The sequence below is a fragment of the Seriola dumerili genome, unplaced genomic scaffold (assembly GCF_002260705.1).
Source record: "Seriola dumerili isolate Sdu_G_001 unplaced genomic scaffold, Sdu_1.0 BDQW01000315.1, whole genome shotgun sequence".
Lineage (NCBI taxonomy): Eukaryota > Metazoa > Chordata > Actinopteri > Carangiformes > Carangidae > Seriola > Seriola dumerili.
The window spans coordinates 73,978-97,229 of record NW_019174570.1 but is presented as its reverse complement, the minus strand read 5'-3'; the positions used below and the strand labels follow the sequence as shown (position 1 = coordinate 97,229).

At 41.2% G+C, this 23,252-nt stretch overlaps 1 protein-coding gene across 10 annotated transcripts in view; it reads right to left on the bottom strand.

The window, feature by feature from the left end:
• The window catches only part of LOC111231758 (discs large homolog 1-like protein), a 101,361-nt gene that overhangs the window by 61,060 nt on the left and 17,049 nt on the right, over window positions 1–23,252 (bottom strand). For 9 of the 10 annotated variants that reach the window (XM_022758983.1, XM_022758986.1, XM_022758987.1 and 6 more), the window contains exon 3: window positions 22,469–22,632. In XM_022758983.1, the coding sequence (XP_022614704.1) occupies window positions 22,469–22,632 (164 nt within the window). Of the gene's footprint in view, window positions 1–12,717; window positions 12,958–22,468; window positions 22,633–23,252 lie in introns of those variants that run through there. The other variant, XM_022758993.1, reaches the window with a different exon arrangement.

Below are 23,252 nucleotides of genomic sequence, written 5' to 3'. Positions count from 1 at the left end.
GAGGGTGAGGGTGTGTGTGTGTGTGAGGGTGTGTGTGAGGGTGAGGGTGTGTGTGTGTGTGTGTGTGTGTGTGAGAGGGTGTGTGTGAGGGTGTGTGTGTCTGTGTGTGTGTGTGTGTGTGAGGGTGTGTGTGTGTGTGTGTGTGTGTGTGTGAGAGAGATAATGAGGTGAATTTGTTCCTGGGTGGAGACGTCAGGAAGTGAAGAGTTCCCTCCTGAGACCGACGACAGAAACTACAGAGTTAATGCGTCCGTCACTTTTATCTGTTCGTCTCTATCTGCCGCCTTTTAACTGGACTGTTCCTGTGCACGTCTACAACACACACACACACACACACACACACACACACACACACACACACACACACACACATCCACCCACTGTCTGTCTCTGTCCTCCTCAGTGTTTGTTAGTCATTCTGGTTGAAGAGGAGATGAGAGAAAATGTGAGAAGTGAGGAGGAGACGAAGCAGCAGCAGCTCTGTGTCATTACATCACATTATCAGCTGTTTCCTTAATATTATAAATTATTGATTAGTGATTCAAACGCTTCATAAACCAGCACTGCTTGTCAATCTGTCAAATATGTGCAACACAAGAACATTTTGATTTTACGAAGGAATTACACTGAACAAATTACACACACACGAGCCTCAGATCTAATGAATAATACAGTTTCTCCTTAAAAAGCTTCGTAACACCAACATCCACTCAAACTCAGACTGAAGCTCCTCGTGCTGCAGTGCATCACAGCCACAGTGTGAACATATATTCTGCTGGTGAGTTATTTATCTTTGAAGTCGGACCAGCGGTGAAGCGAGAAATACGACGTTTGTCCTGAGGGTGGCGCCAGAGGGAAGATCTCCACGGTGTCTTCGGGACATTTCAAAGAGGTCCAGCTGTTTGTTTGTTTACATTTAATATCAGTTATTGGTCACAGGTAAATCAATATGAGGCTTTGGACTTAGAGAAACCAAGTAATCATCTTCCAACAACAACAACAACAACAACAACAGTCACTTCAGGTCAGTGTCGATATCGACCAATCTCACTTATAGATGATCGATATCATTGGCAAAAAAACATGGCCGCAGCGTCTGTGTCCATCTGTTTCGGACAGGAGGATCGAGTGTGTCGTTAAAAAATAAAGACGGACGTTCAAAATTATTAAGAAGATGAAATGATGATCTGCTGCAGTTGGTTTTATCAATCTGCCTCGTTCTTCTTCCTCCAGGTGAACAAAGGTTCATTTGAACCATCAATTTCCACCTCCAGGAGTTTTAGAGCCGAGGTATCACTTCCAGAACGTCACCTCTCCAGTCCTGGACCTCACAGATGAAACAGACTGGATCTGAACTACAACAGAGAGACGGAGCGGCCTCGGATAAAGCCTCCATTTAAATGAATTACATATCAGACAGTTTGCACCAATTAGCTCCCGTCCGGGTGTGCTGCTGTCTGAGCGCCTCATTATCAAGGCCTGAGTCAGGCTGCGCACACACACACACACACACACGCACGCACGCACGCACGCACGCGCACGCACGCACACACACACACACACACACACACACACACACACACTGAGTGTTTGCAGTGACACTGATAGCAGCTGACAGCTTCAGATGTGATGGCCTCCTTCTAAATTTACCCTGCTGCTTTTTACACATCGCTCACTACACACACTCCAAACGCCAGGCCTCACGCCATGGGCTCTATGGACTGCTTTCAGGTGTCTTTTGGGGGCGGGGGGGTGTCAGGGTTAGGGTTGGTCTGTCGTCCACCCAATTTCAGTTTTTCTGAAACTGAGAATATGATTCAAATTTGTTGCTGTTTTTTTTGGTTTGAGGTCAGTTTGTCACCGTCTGGTCTTTAAGTCCAACAGTCCTGGACCAGGTCTACAGATTCAGATTCAGAGACTGATACTGATACTGTATGTTCATCTGTTCACTCAGCCAACAGCTGTGGAGGTGGCTCCCCCTGCTGGACTGCACTCTACACAGCAGCTGAATGCTGCATTGGGAAATCCTACTAGGTTTTTTGGTTTTTTTCTACATGCTCTGATGTTTTTGTCATTTCATAAATTATATAAAAATATCTGACTCCAGCAGGATAAATTAAAAATAATAGTAGAGTCGTGATGTTTTTAGGAAGGAGGAAAGAAAATGTCCATCACAACACACCAAGAGTTTTGTCCACACTGAGCCGGCTTCATTCATTCATTCATTAAAGCTCCATCCAGACCGGAGGGACGTCACATTAACTCTGGTGAAATGACAGGATCAAGCATCAACCTCCGAGGCTGAAACATGAAGCATCAACATGAAGAACCAGAAGCTGCAGTTCCTCTAACGACCACTAGAGTCTGGCTCCAACAGTGAGTCAGTCCCCATAGACTCCCATGTTAAAATGTCCAACTTTACAGCAGAAATAAACATGTTTACAGCCTGGTACAGAAACTGTTTTGGTCTCTAGAGATAATTTCCTCCTTCATGACACCTGTTTATATAACTCACCTGTTTACATTTTATTAAGGACTAAAGTTATGGAGGCTTGAGGGCGTGGCCTCTTCGAGTGACAGGTGGGTGAGCGTACATACATCGGAGTCTCTGCTCCTCACACGCCCCTCCTCTTTGACCAGTGACCATATTTGGATTAGCTGGGAGTTAGCAGCAGGACAAAGACTAAAGAAAAGAGACTGTAACCTCCCCGGAAACATTTTTTGTTAATAGTTTTAACCATTTGAAATAGTGAAATATAACAGACTGTGTCAGAGGGAGTCAGGTGAGTGGTCCAGACCACCTGTGAATGTGGTCTGAGTGATCTGATCTCAATGCATCTTGGGAGCATTCACACCTGAACTTAAGAGTGGAACAGCTGTGATCAGATCTGAACACAAACATGAAACAAATCTTGATATGATTCAGTGTGACTTCACTTCCTGAGGATGTCCCTTCAGAATAAAACTCCATAAATCCACTTAGAATCCAGAGAGTAAAGAGGCTGCAGGACCTGGCTGACCTGGATATTACTTCTTTTTTTGGGACCTTTTATTCTTTTCTTTGACATTTTAATATAATTCAAAGATGAGTTCAGCTTTGTAATGGAAAGAGACACCACCACAAACTGACAGCAGGGGGCGGCAGACCATCAGACTTCTCTGATATTTCCATGACTTTCTATTTTCCTTTCTAGAGCCTGAAATATTCTTCCTTCCTGGTTTTTCCATGTTTTTTTCTTCCACCCGCAGTTTGGCAGAAACACATCAAGTAATAAATCTGTGATACAAGTTAGAATTAGAGTAAATTACTAATATTATTGTGAATTCTTTTTTAGTTTAAATTTAGAGGCAGCACAGGACTAAATCTACCTCTACAGTTGTGGTTTAAACAAAACTTTCAGGGTCTCGACCCAGAGGTCGGGAACCTCAGACCAACACTGTCCAGAACAAAGACCAGAGTTCCTTCTCGCCTGAGATCATTTTCCACAACAATAATATACCACCAAGACCGCAAGTTCCTACCTCGGAAACACAGACTAGAAAACAAGGGTCATTCTCTGCAAACTGAAAACACAAAAACATCAAACTAACTTTCAGGATACTGCACTTCTTTTCTGTAATGTTTAGTTTCAGTTTAGTTTCAGACTTGAAATTCACAGGTCTGTTATTTAAAGTCGACTTCCTGGACCGTACCTCATTGTCACACTGAGACAAAGCCAACACACCGGGCTGTTCGACCTGAGAGACGTCTGCTCGAGTGTATTTCTGTGCTACAGGACAGCTTGTAGTGACTTCTCGTCTCTGTATCGACCCAGATGGCGAGGCGTTGGCCTGAGGGGGGGTGGGGGTGGGGGGTGGGGACATCAGAGCCACTTCAGGTCATATCTCAGCTTTGCCATCGAATCTGCAGCATTTCAGCACCAGCACACACCCAGAATAAGACGTAGTTTATGTAATTTAATTATTCTATTTTTGGTCTCTGCGGTGATTGAAACTGTAGTTTTCACTGAGTGATAAAAATGTGGAAATGATTTTCTTCATTTATTTTTAATAGTTCTTATTACAAAGGACACAAGCTCAGTCCTGATCAACTGCAATTTTCATGTTGTAAATGTTGGTGGTCTGTATTGACACGATTGATCCGCACCCGGATCAATATGTGGACCTTCCTGGTCACATGGTGAACGTGACCTGAGGAAGACGAGACATCGTATCTGCGTTTAATAAATCTCCTTTTTGGGAGCGCTTTGTGTTTTTTTTCTTTTAAGTAAAAACAAAAACTATTTAATAAATCCTCAAATGTGACGATTTGTGACATCTGAAGACGTCGCCTTGGAAACAGTGATGGACATTTTCATTGTTCTCTGATACTTACAGCCTCAAATTTACTTACCTGTGTCGAGCAAATGAAGCCACATTGGAAACATCCATTCAGAGGAAAAGCTAAGCTAACAGGCTAGGCTATGGAAATATAGCTAAGCTAGCTTTCTGTCCAGGTGTAACAGAACGACTCTGTCATGTAAATAAATAAGGAGGAGCATCAGGGCGGAAACCGTCCGAGCTGAACTCGTCAGGAAAAAATGTGAACCAGCGCTGTTAGCCAGCGTCCATTTTGAATCTGTAGACAGAATCTTGATTCTAAAAAAATTTTTTAACAAATACAATAAATAATTAATTTCTTGCAACAAAAAAATATGCTAATACACTTTCATAAAATGTTATAAAATATAATATAAAATAGTGTAGAATAATATAATAGTGTGGTGGTGTTATGACAGAATAATATGTTATTTTAATTACATTCTCCCTACGATTATGTTTATATTACATCATTAATGTCCACTATAATTTCTTTTTTGCACTCCTCTAATGAATGTGTCGTTACCTGAGGATCTGAATCCTGAACAGCTGCTGCTAACAACTGAAATATTTTCAGGTATTAGGGGATATTGAGGTCTGATGTGATAAAAAGCATAGATTTTACATGACTTTTTTATAACTGAGCAGCTGCAGCTCTCTCCTGGCTTCAATCGAACATTTACTCCCTAAATCTGACATTTGAGTTCCTAATTTTACCTCCATATAGGATTGTTTTAAAAATGTAAATGGGTGGTGTTAACAAAATTCACATTCTTTTCCCCTCTCCCTTCATCTATCATCTCTCTCTCTAAAACACACAGGAACACAAAGGGGAATCCATTATTCAGCGTAGCAGCAAGCGAAGGCAGGCTGCTGCAGATATGACAGCTTAGTTGAATATGCAGGAAAACCACAGAGATTCTCCATCAGCATGAATACAAATGGGGGGGGGGGGGGGGGGGGGGGCCTGGGGGAGACGACCATGAAAGACAGAGGATCAGAGAGGCAGCAGAGGACGAGCTGAAGCAGCTCTCAGGCCAGTAACTGTAAAGACTCACTGTTTAAATACAGAAGTTCAGTCTGAACCTGTGAAATATTAATTATGACAAACACAAGGTCAGAACTAAGAAACATAAATATTACATGTTTCAGTACTGTTACTACCACAACTGGTTAATGGCTGCAAATAAAAACAGGCTGCGTCTCTGCTGCCTCCCACAGGTACAGACCTCCTCTCCACTAAAACAACTCATCAACAAAACATCCCGAAATACAGACGATCCCGACTCAACACCCGACATCTGATGGAATATGAGAAATGAACTGAAGGATATTCGTTCGTCGTCACTAAAGCCCATTACGATCGTTCAGACACTTTATTCTGTCCGCCAAACGGAAACATATGAATCTGAACAATGGAAATCAAGGTGTGGGGTCCAGTATTCAACATCCATCTCCAGAAGTGAGGGATCAAAGGTCAAAGGTCATGGTGACCTCACAAAACATGATTTTGGCCTTGTGAACGCAGCTTCTAGAGAAATCTTTATGGGAATCACTTCAAATTTGGTACAAACGTTCACTTGTACTCAAAGACGAACTGATTCAATTCTGGGGGTCAAAGGTCAAGGTCAGCGTGACCTCACAAAACTCTTTTTAGCCATAACTCAAGACTTTTCAGCAATTATGACAAAATTTCCCACAAATGGTTGATATTTCCTCTGACTCTGGATGAACAGGGATGTGGCTGGAACTAGTCTGAGTGGAGGAGGGATACGACCACCAGGAGGTGGCTCTAATCTTTACCACAGGGAAGAAATTATCTAGATGACCCTGACGTACATCGGCCTATAACTTCCACAATCATCTTTACTTCATCCTTCGATCAGAAGACAGACTGAAGAAAACTGACCTGAAGCTGAGCAGTGTGTGTGTGTGTGTGTGTGTGTTGATTAGTCGTGACTCTGCTGAACCGACCGCAGCGCTCTCAGACTTTTATATGAATATGATCCATTTCCATTCACAACATATCCAACTCTCTCTCTGAGAAAACCCAGGAGAGAACTGCCACTGGAAACTTGCCAGTTCGACTTCCAGTGACATCATCAGCGGAGGTCGAAGGTCGCGGCGTCCAGACAGAACGCTGAACAAAGAGCCAGTTTCCCTCCTCTCCTTCATCCCTCTCTTGTTTTCATCTGAGCACCCGGCCCACGCCTTCCCAGCATCCTCTCTGTTCCTCCTCCTCTCTAACCTCTCCTTCTGTTCTCCTCACCTCCCTGCAGTCTGTTGGCAGCCTGCTGTGTGTGTATGTGTGTGTGTGTGTGTGTTTCTGAGTGTGTATGTGTGTGTTTATTTGACACGCATGGGTGCACCTCTTGGCTTCTGTCCTCCTCCAGGGCACATGAGCCTCTTACAGCACGCACACACACACACACACACACACACACACACACACACACACACTATTGACATTCGTGCTGCGGACCTGGACGTCACTCAGAGCAGGTCCAGAGTTCCAGTGAAGTGAACTGTTAAACTTCCTGCTTCAGTCGTCACAGCTGGAGAGTCGAGGTGATGTCACATGACTCGTCTGCTGCGTCAGCATCTGTCACATTCACACTGATGATACTGCGGACTACACGTTCAGAGTTCACCTGCTGTCAGACTCCGATCAGGGCGACAACAATCAATCATTTAATTTATTGATTCATCTTCCAGTTATTTTATAGATTCATCATTTGGTCGATTTAATATCAGAAAACTTTGGAAAACGTCCATTAACGTTTTCCAAAGCTGAAGTCGACGAGTGAGTGAGTGAGTGAGTGAGTGAGTGAGTCAGTGAGTGAGTGAGTGAGTGAGTGAGTGAGTGAGTGAGTGAGTGAGTGAGTGAGTGAGTGACAGACTATTGCCACTTCCTGTGGAGTTGGATTTTTTTTAACCCTGCGACAAACCGACCAATCAAATCTTGGTCGACTAAGATTCTTCTCATCGATTCAAACCCTACAAACGACATAATCTAGATATAAAATCACATTAAAAAAAAGTGAATAAAATAAAAATAAAATTGTAAAAATGAAAAAATAAAATATCATTGCTAAACATAACATTAACTAACATGCTGACCATGTTCTTGTTTTCATCAGTCTTTCAGAGCACACTAAAGAGACCATACATGGCAGCAGCCGTCTCATCCTATAACTCACCACGGCCTTCAGCTACAGCAGCCTGTAATTAACATAAATAATTAAGTCACGTTTTCCCAGAAGAGCAGAGGAGAGTTCATCTACCAACACACTGCAATGACAAGATACAACTGCTGCATGGATTATGTGTACTGTTATTATTATTATTATTATCATTATTATCATTATTATCATTACACGTGGCTGTTATGAAATGTAATAAAAAAGAAAGAAATCTCAGCAGTAACAGTGGAGCAACATCCCATCAGCCCCTGCAGCTTTGTTTATGGTTATTTTCTGAAAAAACTGAAACCGCTGATTATCCCTTTAACTTCCAGCTGCTGCACACTGTGGCTGTGTATGTGTGTGTGTGTGTGTGTGTGTGTGTGTGTGTGTGTGTGTGTGTTTTTATTCCTGTCTTCATGAGGACCAACTTCAGTTTTCCTAAAGACCTGAGGGCAGCAGAAAGTGTTGATATTTTTAAAAGCAAACTCAAGTCTGGCTTTTAATTGAATTTTATTTACTTATATATTTCTATTCATTTATATATTTTAAGCTGTTTTAACTGGTTTGTCCTTTTATTCTGTCCTTTTAATATTCTATATTTTCTGGACTGTTTTCCTTCTAATACCCTACTTTTATTTCTGGTTATTTGTTTTATTTCTACTTTTATTTCTGGTTGTACTCACTTCCAAACATCTCCCACAGTTGAGACTATTAGCTGTGTTGGTATTTGCTGTGACTGTGCGTCATGGGTGCGGTCTTTGTGGACTTTTCCTCTCTGCCGCGCTACTTAAAAAAAAGAGAAGATCTCCAGTGACACCAGTATTCCAGTAACCAGAGAGTTTTTTGGCTGCTGACCGTGAAGCTGGTGGAGGTGATGAGAAAACCAGCAGAGCTGTCGGTCGACCGCTCTCAGGCTGTTTCATGTGTTTTTTAATGAGTCAGTGTTGAAAAGTCCAAGTCATGGAAACAAGTAGCAACACGGACGCAGCCGCACTGTCGGCACTATGCCGCCTCTCGCCTAGTTCCAGGTTACATCCCGTCCAGACTCATAGAAAACATGAACCATTTGTGGGAAATTTTGTCATAATTGCTGCGTCTTGAGTAATGGCTAAAAAGTGTTTTGTGAGGTCACACTGACCTTGACCATCAATAATCGATCAATTGCTTTTTAAGCAAAAATGAGAAACATCTGATGCGTTAAGGTTCTCAAACGCAAGAGTTTACGTTACATATCTTTGGGTTTTGGGCATCTGGTCAGAGAAAACAAGACTTTTAATGACGAAAACATCAATTAATCATGAAAACGATCAGTAGCTTAATCTATGATAAAAACTACTAGGTGCAGCACCAAAGCTCCTGTGTCTCAAACCACCAAAATAAGACAGACTTCACTTCTCTTACAACCACTTACACATATTCAGACTGAGACAACATGCTGAAATACAGAGGATCAAACCGTTCAGAGCAGAAAATTAGAATAAACCATTTTATCATTTACTATCACTTCTCAAACCAAATTATATTTTGTAGGAAGTGATCTTTTTAAACTTGCAGGAAATGCTTCAGCCCCGGTGTGAACAGACGTGATTCTCAGATGTCACCTGTGTGTTCAGGTGTGTCGTCAGCATGTCTGCAGGAACGTGACCAGCAGCAGCAGAGCAGCTGTATTTAGACTGAGCCGACTGTGTTTGGTCCTGCTGAGCCACGGAGCTGCAGCACGCCATTAATAAGGAGCTGAAAATAGTCCCAACACTGAGGCACTGCCCTACAAACACACACACACACACACACACACACACACACACACACACACACACACACACACACACACACACACACACACACACACACACACACACACACACACACACTGCACCTGAGGCTCTGACACCTTGTCTGTGGACGGGGAATTAAAGCTGCAGGTAAAAGACTTGAGCACCATGATAGTTTAACAGACAGACGTTGATTCCTCTGGGGACTTGAACCGATTCCTCCAAAAACAAACAAACAAACAATAATCAGTCAGCTAACTGTTACAATTAATGATCAATTAGCTCATTTTTTAAACCACAAAAATCAAACATGCTGCTCATTCAGGCTGAAACAGTCAACTGAGAAAACTACAATCACCTCCTCATGGTCGTATCCCTCCAGAGTCATAGAAAATATGAACCATAGGTGTGAAAGTTTGTCATCATTGCTGTAAAGTCTTGAGTAGTGGCTAAAAAGTGTTTTGTGAAGTCATCAAGACCTTGACCTTTGACCACCAAAATCTAATCAGTTCGTCCTCGAGTCCGAGTGGATGTTTATGTCAAATTTGAAGAAGTTCTGTCAAGATGTTTCCAAGATATCGTGTCCATAAGAATGGGCAGGGGTGTCAGACAACCTGAAAACAATATGGCTGCTGCTCTGACTGTCGCCGGCGTGGAGGAATAAAAATTATCATCCAAGTCCAAAACAGAAAATATTCACTGTTCATTGTATTCACAAGATGTTTTTCTTTGTTTTACTTCAGTGAACTGAATGTGTTTGGTTTTGGACTGTTGGACGGAGAAAACTAGACATGTGAAGCTGCTGTGACTGACGATTACCTTCATTATCGGGACAGATGTGAGGTCACAGTGACCTTGACCTGTGACCTTTGGCCACCGAAAGAGTTTGCACCAAATTTCAAGATGTTCCATCAATGCGTTCTTGAGACCAAAGCAGACGCCTTCAAACAGTCCACAACAAAAAAACTAATAAATGTAGAATCGTATAAAAGTGAAAAACAGCAAATCCTGACAGGTGAAAAGCTGGAATCAGAGACTGTTGATAAATAACTTACTTAATCGATTATCAAAATAGGTGCCGATTATTTTTCTGACAGTTGGCGTTGACGAACCGACCAACTGTTGCAGCTCCGCTCTGGACTGAATGAAAACGAAGCACCTGGATACATGAGAAGCCACAGAATGAGAAACAACGTGGAGGTCAAAGGTCAAAGCAGCCCCACAGGGGGAGTGTTGCAAGTGGCTGATTTCAAAGCTGAGAGCAGATCAGAGGCGAGCGAGCGGGGAGGACACGGAGCTCAGAAATGGGATTTTAAAAGAAGAGACGAAGGCCTGGAGGGAGCTGATCCCAGACCAGCAGGAGGTCCGGAACTCAGCCCGCCTCCACATCAGAGACTTTAAACCAGACCAGCACCTGAACGAGGGCTGAGATAAACCACTCAGGCTTCCTGCCTGAACATCGTATCAGGTTATTTTTATTTGCACTTGTTATTATTAATTTGTATGTGCCAATAAATAAACTAAGAGGTTAAGAAGCATCAGATGAGAGGACAAAGATCTAAACATGCTGACATTTTTAAAAGGTCGACCATCAGCCGCCACAAAGCCAAACTACGATTTCTTAAAGAGACAGTTAAGAGTTTCGTCTTGCCAGCTGCTGCAGCTGTTGAACTGACTCGATACAGAGTGAAAACACGCCAACACAAAGGTCACGTCATCGCTCCAACGTCACGCAGCAGAGCTAGTGATCTCCTTTTTTTTTTTCTGGTTCAGAGGGGCGTTCAAGAGCTCTCACGCTCAGCAGAGTGACAGGTGTTACAAAGACAAGAAAATCTAATTAAACATCCGTGTAAACATACGAATCATTATAGTTGGTATTTATATAATCAGCTTTATGTTCTGCAATATGTTCACATCACACACAGTTATCCGTGTGTTCATGTGTTACAAGATAATAAAAAAAACATGGGTTCATGTTACAACAAGAAATGAAATCATTTGACTTCTTCTACCATCTAATCAAATTTAACCGACATTCATATCTTAAGGTTTCCCTAAAATATGAAAGAACAAAAGAACAGAAAAAACTGCACCAATAATATGTTCTATTGCTTATACTGGTAATTACTTTCCTGATCAATCAATTTACTGTCTGTAAAATGGCACAAAATAGAGCTAAATGTCCAATTTATTGTCACCTGAAATTATTTTTTTAAACAGTCAAAAATACCTTGATTATATCACAGGATGAGATCACTTCAAAACCAGGATGCATGGAAACAAGGTATTTTACAACTATACTCAGTTTAACTTCCCCTTGAAAACACCTGGACCTGAATGCATCTTTTAGCTGCTTTACATTGAGCAAAAGAGACTTACAGAAAAATTAAAATACTTTGTCTTGGACAATACTCAATTTTCTTTCCTCTCCTGTTGCGGCTGTTTTCCAGACCTGAGAAACTAGTCGAGTATTTTCCAGTCAGGTATTTTCCAGGTGTGCATTGAGCTAGAAATAATAGCAGCAGCAGCCTGGGCGATACAAAGGCACAAGGTCACAGGTTCAAGTCCCCCAGTTGGCCTGAAATAATGTGAGGAACCGTTTCTTCTTAACTACACTGAAGATAGACAGCAGCCGTCAGAGACATGGGGTGAGCTATAAAGGGCATTATAAAAGGTATATGTATCAAGGTACATGTATTAAAGGTGACTAATGTGACGATGGGATGCAGAGCTTTCATGTTTATATCATGTTTAACTGGCAAAGTTGTTTAAAACACATAAAGGACACTACATACACATATCACATTGTGCCATTATAAACTACACTTATCTGATAATTGGCCTGATCAGGCACCAATAGTAATCAACACACATTAATCAAACAGAACAATAACAGCTGTCACCGTCAAACAACGTAACCTCATTTAAGTAGTAACGTTTTGTCAACACGACAGTAACGTTAGAAAACTCAAGGTCCCCGAGCTCTCCGGAGAAAGCCGAACTCCCATTAAGAAATAAGACAAATTAACGATCCTTTCCTTGTCAGAATAAAACCACGACACTGTGAGAGTGGAAGGTAACGTGGTTTAAATGTCGACAGTCGTCTGGTAAATTCGGCACTGATATAATTCATGAATATGCATTATATTTCCGTAAAAACTTCACTTCGTAAATCCCGTTGTCACATCTAACAGCCTCCTTTGGCTAACTCCGCTGTTTTAGTGCGAAACGACCGTTGGAATTTGAAACAAACGGTGTCAAAAAGTTGATTTTTTTTACTTGAATAAATGCCGTTTGGAGGATGACATGAATGCCGAATTAAACACCGACTTATAATTGAGTGAAATCACAATCTACACCGTTTGTGTTTGTATGTCATGAGGTGTTTTTCCGGCGTTTACCTTAGTCGTGACAATACAGATGCAGTCCATCGTTTGGAGCCGGGAGTAAAGCCCGCGAACATCAGCATCTCATCTCGCGCTGTCACTCCCGCTGCACTTGGTTTCGTTAAGTCTCTCTCTTCATAAATAACGTTACATTCACAAAAACACACCGAGCAACAGCAACTATCTACCGGCGTCAGAGCGTGTGCTCACCGGAGAGCCACCTCATCCCTCCCCCGGCTCTCCTCCTTCCCAGTGTCCGATGCTCAGCTCAGCGGGAGCGGGACTCACTGAACCCCGCTCCTCCAAGACTAACGTTGCGTTTAAGAGCGGTGGGAAAACGCAACACCCTGCGACTTGAGACACTTTATCCACAGCTATAAAGACCAAAGGAAGTGGCTGTAACCACGTTATAAATGAATCAGAGCTAATTCTACTTCTGCCTTTAAATAACACTAATAATCAAAATAAATAAAATCAGTAAAAAATAATATCACATTGTGTGTTATAAATAGTACCACAGTAGGTCTTGGATTACATAATTTAAAAAAGTAAATGTTTCTTAATTATGTCAAAGAGGTCATTCCTGCGTTTTTCATTCACCCTGTCCTGTTAGCTACTTAATATCGGTGTTCACAGATGTGTATTGTGAAATCCCATTTTTTCTGATGACACGTGAAGGCAACGCCATAATACCTGTACTACATAATTGCGTAATTTAAAACAAGCAGGTCCTTTTTACAGATCAATAAAATTCTAAAAAAAAAAACAAAAAAAAAACCGATTAAACTTAAATGATACAAATAAACCAATTACTATAAATGACAAAGAAATTAACTACAAACCCAGAGCTTTTCAGCACCTGAATACAAGTCTGTACATTATTCTGTTTAGCTTGTACTTAACGTTTTGACTTAAATGTTTTAGTTATCAAAAAACTTTTCTGATTTAACATCTGATTTCCTTATTGAGAGTTCATGCTGCCTTCAACGTCATAATTATGATTATAAGTATTGATTATTATCGAGTTGAACATGAATGCAAACGTAAAAATTAAATGTACAAATTAATAAGCCTGTTTTAATGAGGACAGTCTGACATGTAAAAACACCGACCACTGGGCTTTTTTATATCAACAGATATTTTCAAATATGGAAGTAAAAAGGGCCAAAATGACACAATAAATTAATCAATTATTAAAGCACTGTTATTGATCACATGAGAACAAACATTTTATGTGTTAAAATTTAGATTATTTTTGTTGATTAAAGTAATATTCAAATTACCTGTTTTGTACAAAATCCAAAAACAACAAGGAAAGCAGCACCTTGTACATAAAAAAACGGGGCACATTTTTGGCATTTTCTTCTTGGAAAATGACTCCAGTGATTCATCTGAAAGGTTATTATGGCGGCAGCTAACAATTGTCTGTTTTGATTAACCTGCTGATTATTTTCTCAATTGATTGGTGTATAACGTCAGAAAATACTGAAAACTTCCATCCCGGTTTTTTTGTGTAAAACCCCCAAAAATAATAATAAACAATAAACAATTACCAAGTCGATTCCTGTCAATCAACTGATCGATTGTCTAATTGTTTCAGCTGCAGTCTCGATATATTTCTCTGAACAATGCACGTGTGCGTCCTACTCGACATCAGACCACAAACGAGTGACGTGTCGATGCCTCAGTCAGTCACACCAGACACTGCTGCAGCTCTACATTCAAGTGCTGCACCTTTAAAACACACTAACGGTTTGTTGTTACATGTGTGACTCAACAAGGAGGAGGAGGAGGAGGAGGAGCAGCAGCAGCAGCAGATGAGTGAGTGTGGGCAGGTGGGAATCACAAGTATGAATATTTTACACTTCCATGAATCGGTCATGGTCTCCTCCTGCATGTGTGTCACCATCATATGGCGTGGTTCATGCCTCCTTATAAAACATTCAGCACTCCACAGGAAGTGATGTCACCAGCTACTGAGTCTGATGAATTTGTTTAAATGGGAAAGCATGGTGACATCATTTCACCTGTTTCCACTGTAAAAGAGTTTTAGTACAACACGCTTCTCTTATCATGTGAAGACGATGAGGGTAAGAGAGGATCTCTACCATGTTGTGCACATATATTTTGAAAATAAATTATTCCTAAAAACATTAAAAATGTTGAAAGCTGTCTGATTGGTTGGAGAGCTAACCAGTCATATCAGGTTTCACAGGCCTGAGTGTCACAGAGAGGCTAACAGGAGAAGCTACATGACTGAGCTAATCGATGAGCTAAAAGGAAAAGCAGCCGGAGGAAGGAAATGGAAATTGACGAGTGAATCGAGGAATGTGTTCCCATCTTTATAATGCCTTTTCAAATAGTCTTTCAAATTTCATCATTTATTCATGAATTAATAAGTTAATTTATAAATGGTTTATCTAATTAGTGTTTTATGCTGTTTTTGTAAATCCATTTTTAAAATTGGAAGTATTTATTGATGCATTAATCGTTGATTTATAATTTTATTTTTACAATTCCTGTTTTAAATGTCTATTAAAATATGAAATTAAGGAAATGCTTTATTACTTTTCCTGTGACGTCACTGGTCCTCCATATGCAGATATCAGAGCTGCTGCAAACAGAGCTCCGACTGGCAGAGGAAGTTTGTAAATGAATTTGCATAAATGGGTCACAGTGGTGAAAAGTAAGTAAATATACTGTCAAACAAAAGAGCAGAAACAAGCTGCAGCTGGTACAGACACTTCAGATCTTCAGCTCATTTTATCTCTATTCAACATTCAGTTATTTTTGCTTAACAACTTAAAATATGAACAGATGTTAGGATGGCCGATGCATTTCAGAGCAGAACATGAAAACACACACAGGAACCTAAAGAGTCAAAACATGACGGGAACCTGCTGCACAGAAACCAGAACTGAAATCCACATGAACCACCACCACGAAGGTCCTGAACATCAGTACAGCTCCAGTCTCTGAGTCAAACCGAGAAACCAAGAGTCAGATTTACAAAAGTAAAGACTTCTCAAAACAGACTGAAAGCTTTTATTTTGAAGCACAAACTGATGAGGCAGGTCGCAGGGTCAGGAGGTCATTTTCAAGTTTATGTTAGAATATTTACACACACAAAAAAAAGTTCAAAAGATAAAATTCAAGACACGTTTTAAATCTTGAACAGGGAACCAATCAGCCTGAATTTAATCGATCACATGTCCGTTATGTCACGTTTACGTTCTGTCTCTGAGAGGCTCAGATGTTTAAACGGAAAACACAGACACCCGAGTTTATACATTTTAAAAGAGTAAAATACTTAAAAGAATAAAATAAAAACTAAAACTAAAGAAAAAATCTGAACTGCATCAAAATTTAAATTTCAAGTATATCAGTTATAAAAATGTAATTATTTTGGCCTCTTTTTGTTTCCATAGTTTCTTCCCTTCCATGCAGACATGGATTTCTTTTTATTTCTAAGTTAAAGTTAAAAGTTTTTATATTTCATTCATTCTGATGTATTTTTATCTAATATTGTATCTAACATACAATATATCTAATACTGATTCTCTTCCTATTTTCAAATCCCACCTCAAAACACATTTAACTCCAACACCAGCGTTTAATCATTTATTTTTATGCAATTACATTGATTCTTATTTATTTGGTATATAAGGACTCGAATGCCTTCAAAGGTATCTATATATAAAATACATAATAACAAATCATTATAATTATCATTGTTATCTTATATTCTTAATCTTATTTCAAAATCGTATTTAGTGCTAGTTACACAGTATCCACGGTAACGATACAACCATATAAAGTGCATTGTATCCCCACGTGAGTGTGTGAATGTTTAATGTAAATCTGTAAATATCAATATATTAACTTACATGAGAGAAAGTAACTATATTGATTTACAGAATGATTATCTATGTGTATTAATTCATTGATTAGTTAGATTTGTTCATTAACAGCTCACTCATTAGTATTTTAAGTTTACAGACTTAAAGACTGAACCTTGTTAAATAATCGTTATTGATTTATTTCTCTATTTCTGTCTCGATGCTACGCTAACCTTCTTATAATTACTTTATTATTGTTGATTGTTGTAGATGTAACATATTACTGCAGCTGAAACATTAAAGTTCGATCCAAAATGTTGGAAAAATAAATAAATAAATAATTCATATCTTTAAAGTTGAGACTGAAGATAAAAAATGTAAATTTCCTAACAATCCTTTCCTTGGTGAATCGACCCCGCACTGATCCATCTGCTCGTAGCTCTGAGGACAGGAGGTGTACTGTTCAGACCCGACAACATGAACCAAAATGAATGAAGCACAATGACCCATGCCCCCTGAACGCAGCACAGACCACCTCAAGGTGTCGCTGGAGACTCATTACTCCTCAAAACGAACTGTGAGACCAGAGAGGAAATCCTAGAGGCAGAAGATCCTGGATCGTTGTCAGGAGATAAACTGAACTGAATTTCTTTTTAATTAATACATCAACGCTCTGATTGGATCCATCTGCACAATAACTGCTCTTCTCTACTTTGTGACGGCAAGAACTGCTTACAACTCATAACAGCAACACGTTATGTTATTCACCACAGTGCAGCATTTTAGCACTGGATATTTACATTTTAGATTTTTATTTTTAAATAGCAGGAATTTATTTTGTTTTCTGGAAATATTTGTTTATCTGTTGTAGTCAGTGCATTGCCCACAACAGTTTGTGAACTGTAACAAAACAGCACATCAGCATAAACAATAAAAAGTAAATAAATACAATTTCCTGTCTCAACTTTTTCTGAAAGTTATAACTGGACAGATTTATCGAAACTTTAGACGTTTCATTTTCAAATGTTTTCAAATGTTTTCAAATGCATCTTTCTGAAATTAAAATGAAAGAAAACTAAATTTAGCATGAACACGTCTTTGTCTTGACGCCACGCGTTTCCTTCTCTGGTTTCACTTCAGACTCCAGATTCACGTCAGTGTGAACGAGCTACAGCGACACCTTGAGGCCGTCTGGGCGAACCTGACCCCTGACCCTGGATCCAGAAGCCCCGCCCCTCTGATGGTCCAAAGCATGGACATGAGGACTTGGATGGGACATGCTGCGAAGGTGGACGACACACGACAACCCCCCCCCCCACCAACAGCAGACGTCCAGTACTTACTTGTGCATCATGGCCGGGCGAGCGTTTGGCCTGCGCCAACGTGTGCAGGATTTCGTTTAGGAGGGGGGAGTCCTACGAGCGACCACGTGTTTACGATCAGGAAGAAAGAGGAAAGAGAGGAAAGAAGGCATTCAATGCAAACAACACATCGGACTCAAACTGGAGCTGCGTTCAAGTTTCTGAGGTTTGTTTCCTGTTTCAGCAGCTGTAAAAACAAACAACAGCTTCAAGTCAAAACCTCGTTAAAAGCTCTTATCACCATGTCGACCACGTGTTTCCAGATCAAGCTTCTCCAAACCTTCATGACTCAGTTTCCTCATCAATGGACTGATTCATTCTTCTCATTGATTGAAGCCCATCTGTCTCTTATTTACAACCTCCACCGCTGTGTTTGTTGTGTTTGATACACCAGTGTCTCCTCCGCTCTCGTCAAGGTGTATCTTTCCTGCTGCACAGTGTGAGGTAACGATGTGCACGCACAAAAACATGCATACGCCATTTCCTGGAAAGAGGAAATAAACATTTTACAAGAAAAGACGCATCGGCTTAATATCTGTCGATTAGAAGGTGCTTTCACTTTGACGCCAAATCCTCTGCCATCATCTAATCATCACGTGATGCGACTGTATTTTACAGTTTGGAGTTTTTATTCGATGAACACGGGCGCAATCCCTACAGCGCAAAAATGACCCAAATGGTTTTCATGTCTATAACTAGATTTCCCGCCTCCTGGTTGTTTCCCTCCACCAACCAGCCAAGTCGCAGGATATGAAATGTCATCACTTCATTTTGTCTTTTAAAGACGTTTGGCCATAACTCAGATTCATTCACTAATTATGACACAATTTAACTCAAAGACCTTCGTTGACCACGTCCTCTGAAGGATGCGGTTCCTGAAGTGCGACACAGTGTAAATATTCAGGATTGTATTTGTGCTGTTTGCCAGTTTCCCTGTGATTGTGTTCTTATTATTGCGGGAAACGTGTTTTCTCACTGACGGGTCTCATGAGCGAGGAGCAGGCACAAGCAGCGGCGTTGTTGAAGTGAGTTTCTCGGTGCAGTCATGGTGAACTCAGCTCCACGGTGACAGATTTCTGTAGCAGAACGCACGTCTTTATTAATCCGGCAAAAAGACGACGTATGCATGTTTCTGTCTTTGTGCGCACACACAGCTTCTCCTGGTCCCTGGTGTTTCTGTTTGACCGACTCAGCCACATTTACAGACCCAACAGCTGAACTGAGGAGACGAGAGCCTCATGAATCTCTTTCAGTGGATGAATCTCTGCCTGTGACGCTCAGGTCGATACAGTTTTTTCTCTCCGTTCATTAGGATTCATCCTGCGGGGACCAAGAATGGAAGTTAATTGACCCACACCCTCCTCAAACCGTACAGCTCTTCACTCAGACCTGGGTACGTCACAGAGGACCAGTATGATTCAGCTGCAGCCGACTCAGCTCGGTCTGGTTCTGGGAACTTGATGAAGTCGACAAAAAGAAAACAAGAACAAGCTCCTGCTCAAGCAAAAAACAGCAGCAGCTCATGACAGCACAAAATAATAAAATAAACAAAGGTGACGTCATGGAGCAGCCTCCATCCAACATGCAGCGTTAAACCGTGTCTCACTTTTAAAGGAGCAGCCCAACAACAGGTGATCAGTGTCATGTCTTAGCCTAGCTTAGCACAAAGACTGGAAGCGGGGGGAAACTGTTAGCATAGCTCCAATAAAAGAGAGGAAAAAATAAAAAATCACTGACTAAATCAGACAGCCAGTCATTCTATTAGCCTCGATGTACCACACACACACACACACACACACACACACACACACACACACACACACACACACACACACACACACAGCTGAAATGAGGCAATACAGGACATTCTGTGGTGAATCAGTGAGATCTCTTTGTGCTGACGTGATGCTTCTGCTTCTTATAAAACACACCACATGCTGGACTGTAGAGCAGAAAACTAATCCACTATTTGATAATCGATCATTGATTTCAGTCTTTTCTCCAGTGCAAACATTTGCTTCTTCCTGCTGAATGATCTTATATTAAAATCAATACAGAGCTGCGGTGACTGTGCTGAATGCTTGATGCTACACTCACAATGTTTCTTCTAGACTGGTGAGTAAACAGCTGCTAATGCTAACGTTAGCTATTTAGCAAAACAAAACTTTCAAATTAGCTCCTTTAAAAAGGAGAGTAATGTTGGCAGACGTGTGTTTGCTGCAGGACAAAAGACTGACTGTGCTGTTTGGGGAAAAGCTAAGATGCCAAGTAGCTGATTGTTTCAGGAACAGGAACAGGAAGTGTTTAAATCATTAGGGACCATTTGAGAAGCGTATGATCTTGATATAAACCGTGTAGGAATGTTTTCTACGAGTTCATCAGACAGTAACTGAGAAGCAACTTCTTCTATGAGTTTCATGTTGTTTGTTTTGTGTATATTTGTGCGTCCATGAGGCAAAGAATATTAAATACACACGTTGCAGTTTGAGGCGGCCACTTCAGATCGCGTGTATGAGCCGAGATTTTCAAAATAAAACGCCTGCTTTGTTCCTGTGTGTGTGGCTGATGGTAAACTATGAGAATGACGCAGCATAAATCCAGACACCAGCTGTTTACTGCTGCTCCTCTACAAACTTCAGCTCTAAAATTCAATTTCATACCAGGAGAGGAAATGACATTTCGTGGATTTCTGTCTTATCCCATAAACTGTTGTGAAAACACGGGATTACAGAGAAATGAAAGAAGCTTGCTGACAGTAATAGACTCATTTTTATTCCGGCGCACACAGACGACAGAGCGCTTTGTTTGATTTGATCATCTCAGACTGAGACGCTGACAGACTGAAGGTCTTTACTTTTACTGAGCTGCAGTTTGTTCCTCATGTCAGCAGTGCTTTTACATTTCAGAGAAGGAAAATGTTGTTCCTCCTCAAAGATGAAACAAGGATAAGAGTCATGTTCCTGAAGACACAGTCGATATGTGATGAGTGTGTCTCTGTCTACAGACGCTGATGTTTACTCTGCAGAGCTTCACTGTACGAGAGTAAAACTGCTCTGATAATGACACTGTTGAAGTTCATCATAAGCAGAAATAGAAATCTACCAAGTTTGTTCAGAAGTCTTGATCTTACAAACGGACACATCAACGGACCACAAGTCGTGTGTGAGTCATGGCATGAAATCTTATGAATTAGCGACATTAACGTTACCGAGTGTTTCGCTTCCACACTGTTTAGCATTTAGGTCAACACGCTCTTGACCTTTGACCTTTGGCCACCAAAATATAATCAGTTCATTCTTCAGCCCTACTGAATGTGTGTGCCAAATCTGAAGAAGTTCTGTCAAGGCATTACTGAGATATCTCGTTCAGGAGCCGGACAGACGACCTGAAAACAAAATGGCTCCGGCTCTGACTGACGCCGGCGTGGAGGAATAAAAACGACTGAAGATATGAAGTTCTTAAATTCATCAGATCTGTGTTTCCTTTTTGTTGCTCACAGTCCTTTAACACACAAGATCTTCTGTGTCGTGTGTAAACACTAAAAGTTGACTTAACATCCTCGAGCTGTGAAACCAGCGACCTGGTCACCAAGGTCACGCTTTTTAACCCCAGGTCACTTTGAGTGACCCCCCCCACCCCCCACCCCCCGGCTCGCTCCGACACACTCACTGCAAACGAGTCGAGATGAAACATAAAAAAGCACCTGAGCGATGCTGAGTGGAAAAAGCACACGAAACACAATCAGCCAGAAAAACAAACAGAAGCAGAGCGATGACGCAGCCACTCGGCCTTTAATGTTTTCATGTCTCAATACTTTTAATGTGAAAGTATCGTCTGACAGGAAACACAGAGGCTCGTCTCCACCGCTCCATCTGAGCCGCATGGATTCTGCTGAGTGCGTTTATTGATCCTCAGGCCTCTGACGCTCCAGATCACCAGGAGATACTCGTCAATAACAATCTGACTGAAGTGTTAAAAGTCACTGATTTCAAACCGTCATCTCTCCCTGATGAACTTTGTCTTTGTCTCACGAAGCAAAGCTCAAGGTTTGCAGCTTCGTCAGGTATAGAGGAGTCAAACAGATCCAGGTGAGTCACTGAGGAAATCGCCTTCACACCTGTTATTCAGTTTGTCTGAACCGAAGAAAAACTTTTCATTCTGGTGCATTTCATGTTCACAAACCACGAGCAGATATGAGCTTTGTCCAAATTCAGGAGGCACATCCTTCTGTAGACCATGTCCTCTGAAGGATGCGCCTCTCTCAAGAAGTGCAGCACGTGTAGACGTCTCTGCACCTGCTGAAGACTCAATGTGATAAAGACGAAGTTTGAACAGAGGACATAGTCGTTTGTCCTCAGAGAGACACAATTCAAGACAAGACAGACGTGTCTCAACACCGACTGTTCGGACAAAAACAAACCACCCAGTCCATCCTCCGCACAGGAAACAAAGTGTGATCTATAACATTAATATTCTATATTAATATTCTCTCTTTTTACTGAGGAAACATTTGCACTTCCACAGCGTCATGACGGTTCACAGCCACGGTGCGATGTTCGCTCTTACCTCGATGCTGGTGCTAAGGCTGGGCAGAGTGTCCGAGGTCACCGTTGTGCTTTGAAGGCTGGAGAAGTCCCACAGGTTGATGGGCGTCATGGGGTCCGCCCCCTTGGAAGACTCCGTCCATCGCTGACTGTCCAATAAGGTCACTTCATAAAATTCCTGGATATCTGACACAGCAAGGGAGACAAACAGACACACTGTCATTAAACACAGAGACTCCCCCCCCACAAGGCTGTTCCAGGCTGTTCCAGGCTGTTCCAGCCCTCCAAAGTTGAGTTTTAAAAATAATGTTTTTCTTGGTGTACGTCATTCTACGTGACTCAGAGCCGGAGTTCGGAGGCTGGACACATTTCTCTAATGATTTATTTGTATATTTCACTACTTTAGTGAAGCTAAGACTTTGGTAAACCCGTTTCAAGCTCCAAAACTATTCACCCACATGCGCAAAGGTCTGTTTTCACTGTTTCCGCTTTAGGCCAAATTATCTCTTTACAGCTCTACAACGAATGAGTCATTAAACATAGAGCTGAGATTTTTCTGTAAATTTTGATATAAAACACTTGGGTATCACGTTGTATTCAAGCACCTTTAAAAGGTGGGAGATCTGAAAAAGACCTCAGAAGATCTACAGCTGACGGGTTCAAATGATCCGACCAAAAGATCGTATAGTCTCAGCAGACCTCAGGTGTTCAGGAAGCTGGTGATTCTGGGAACACCTGAGGCATCTGGATGCTTCGTATCGTACAAGTAGATCAGAGATGTGTTTAACTTTTACTGTAGTTATCAC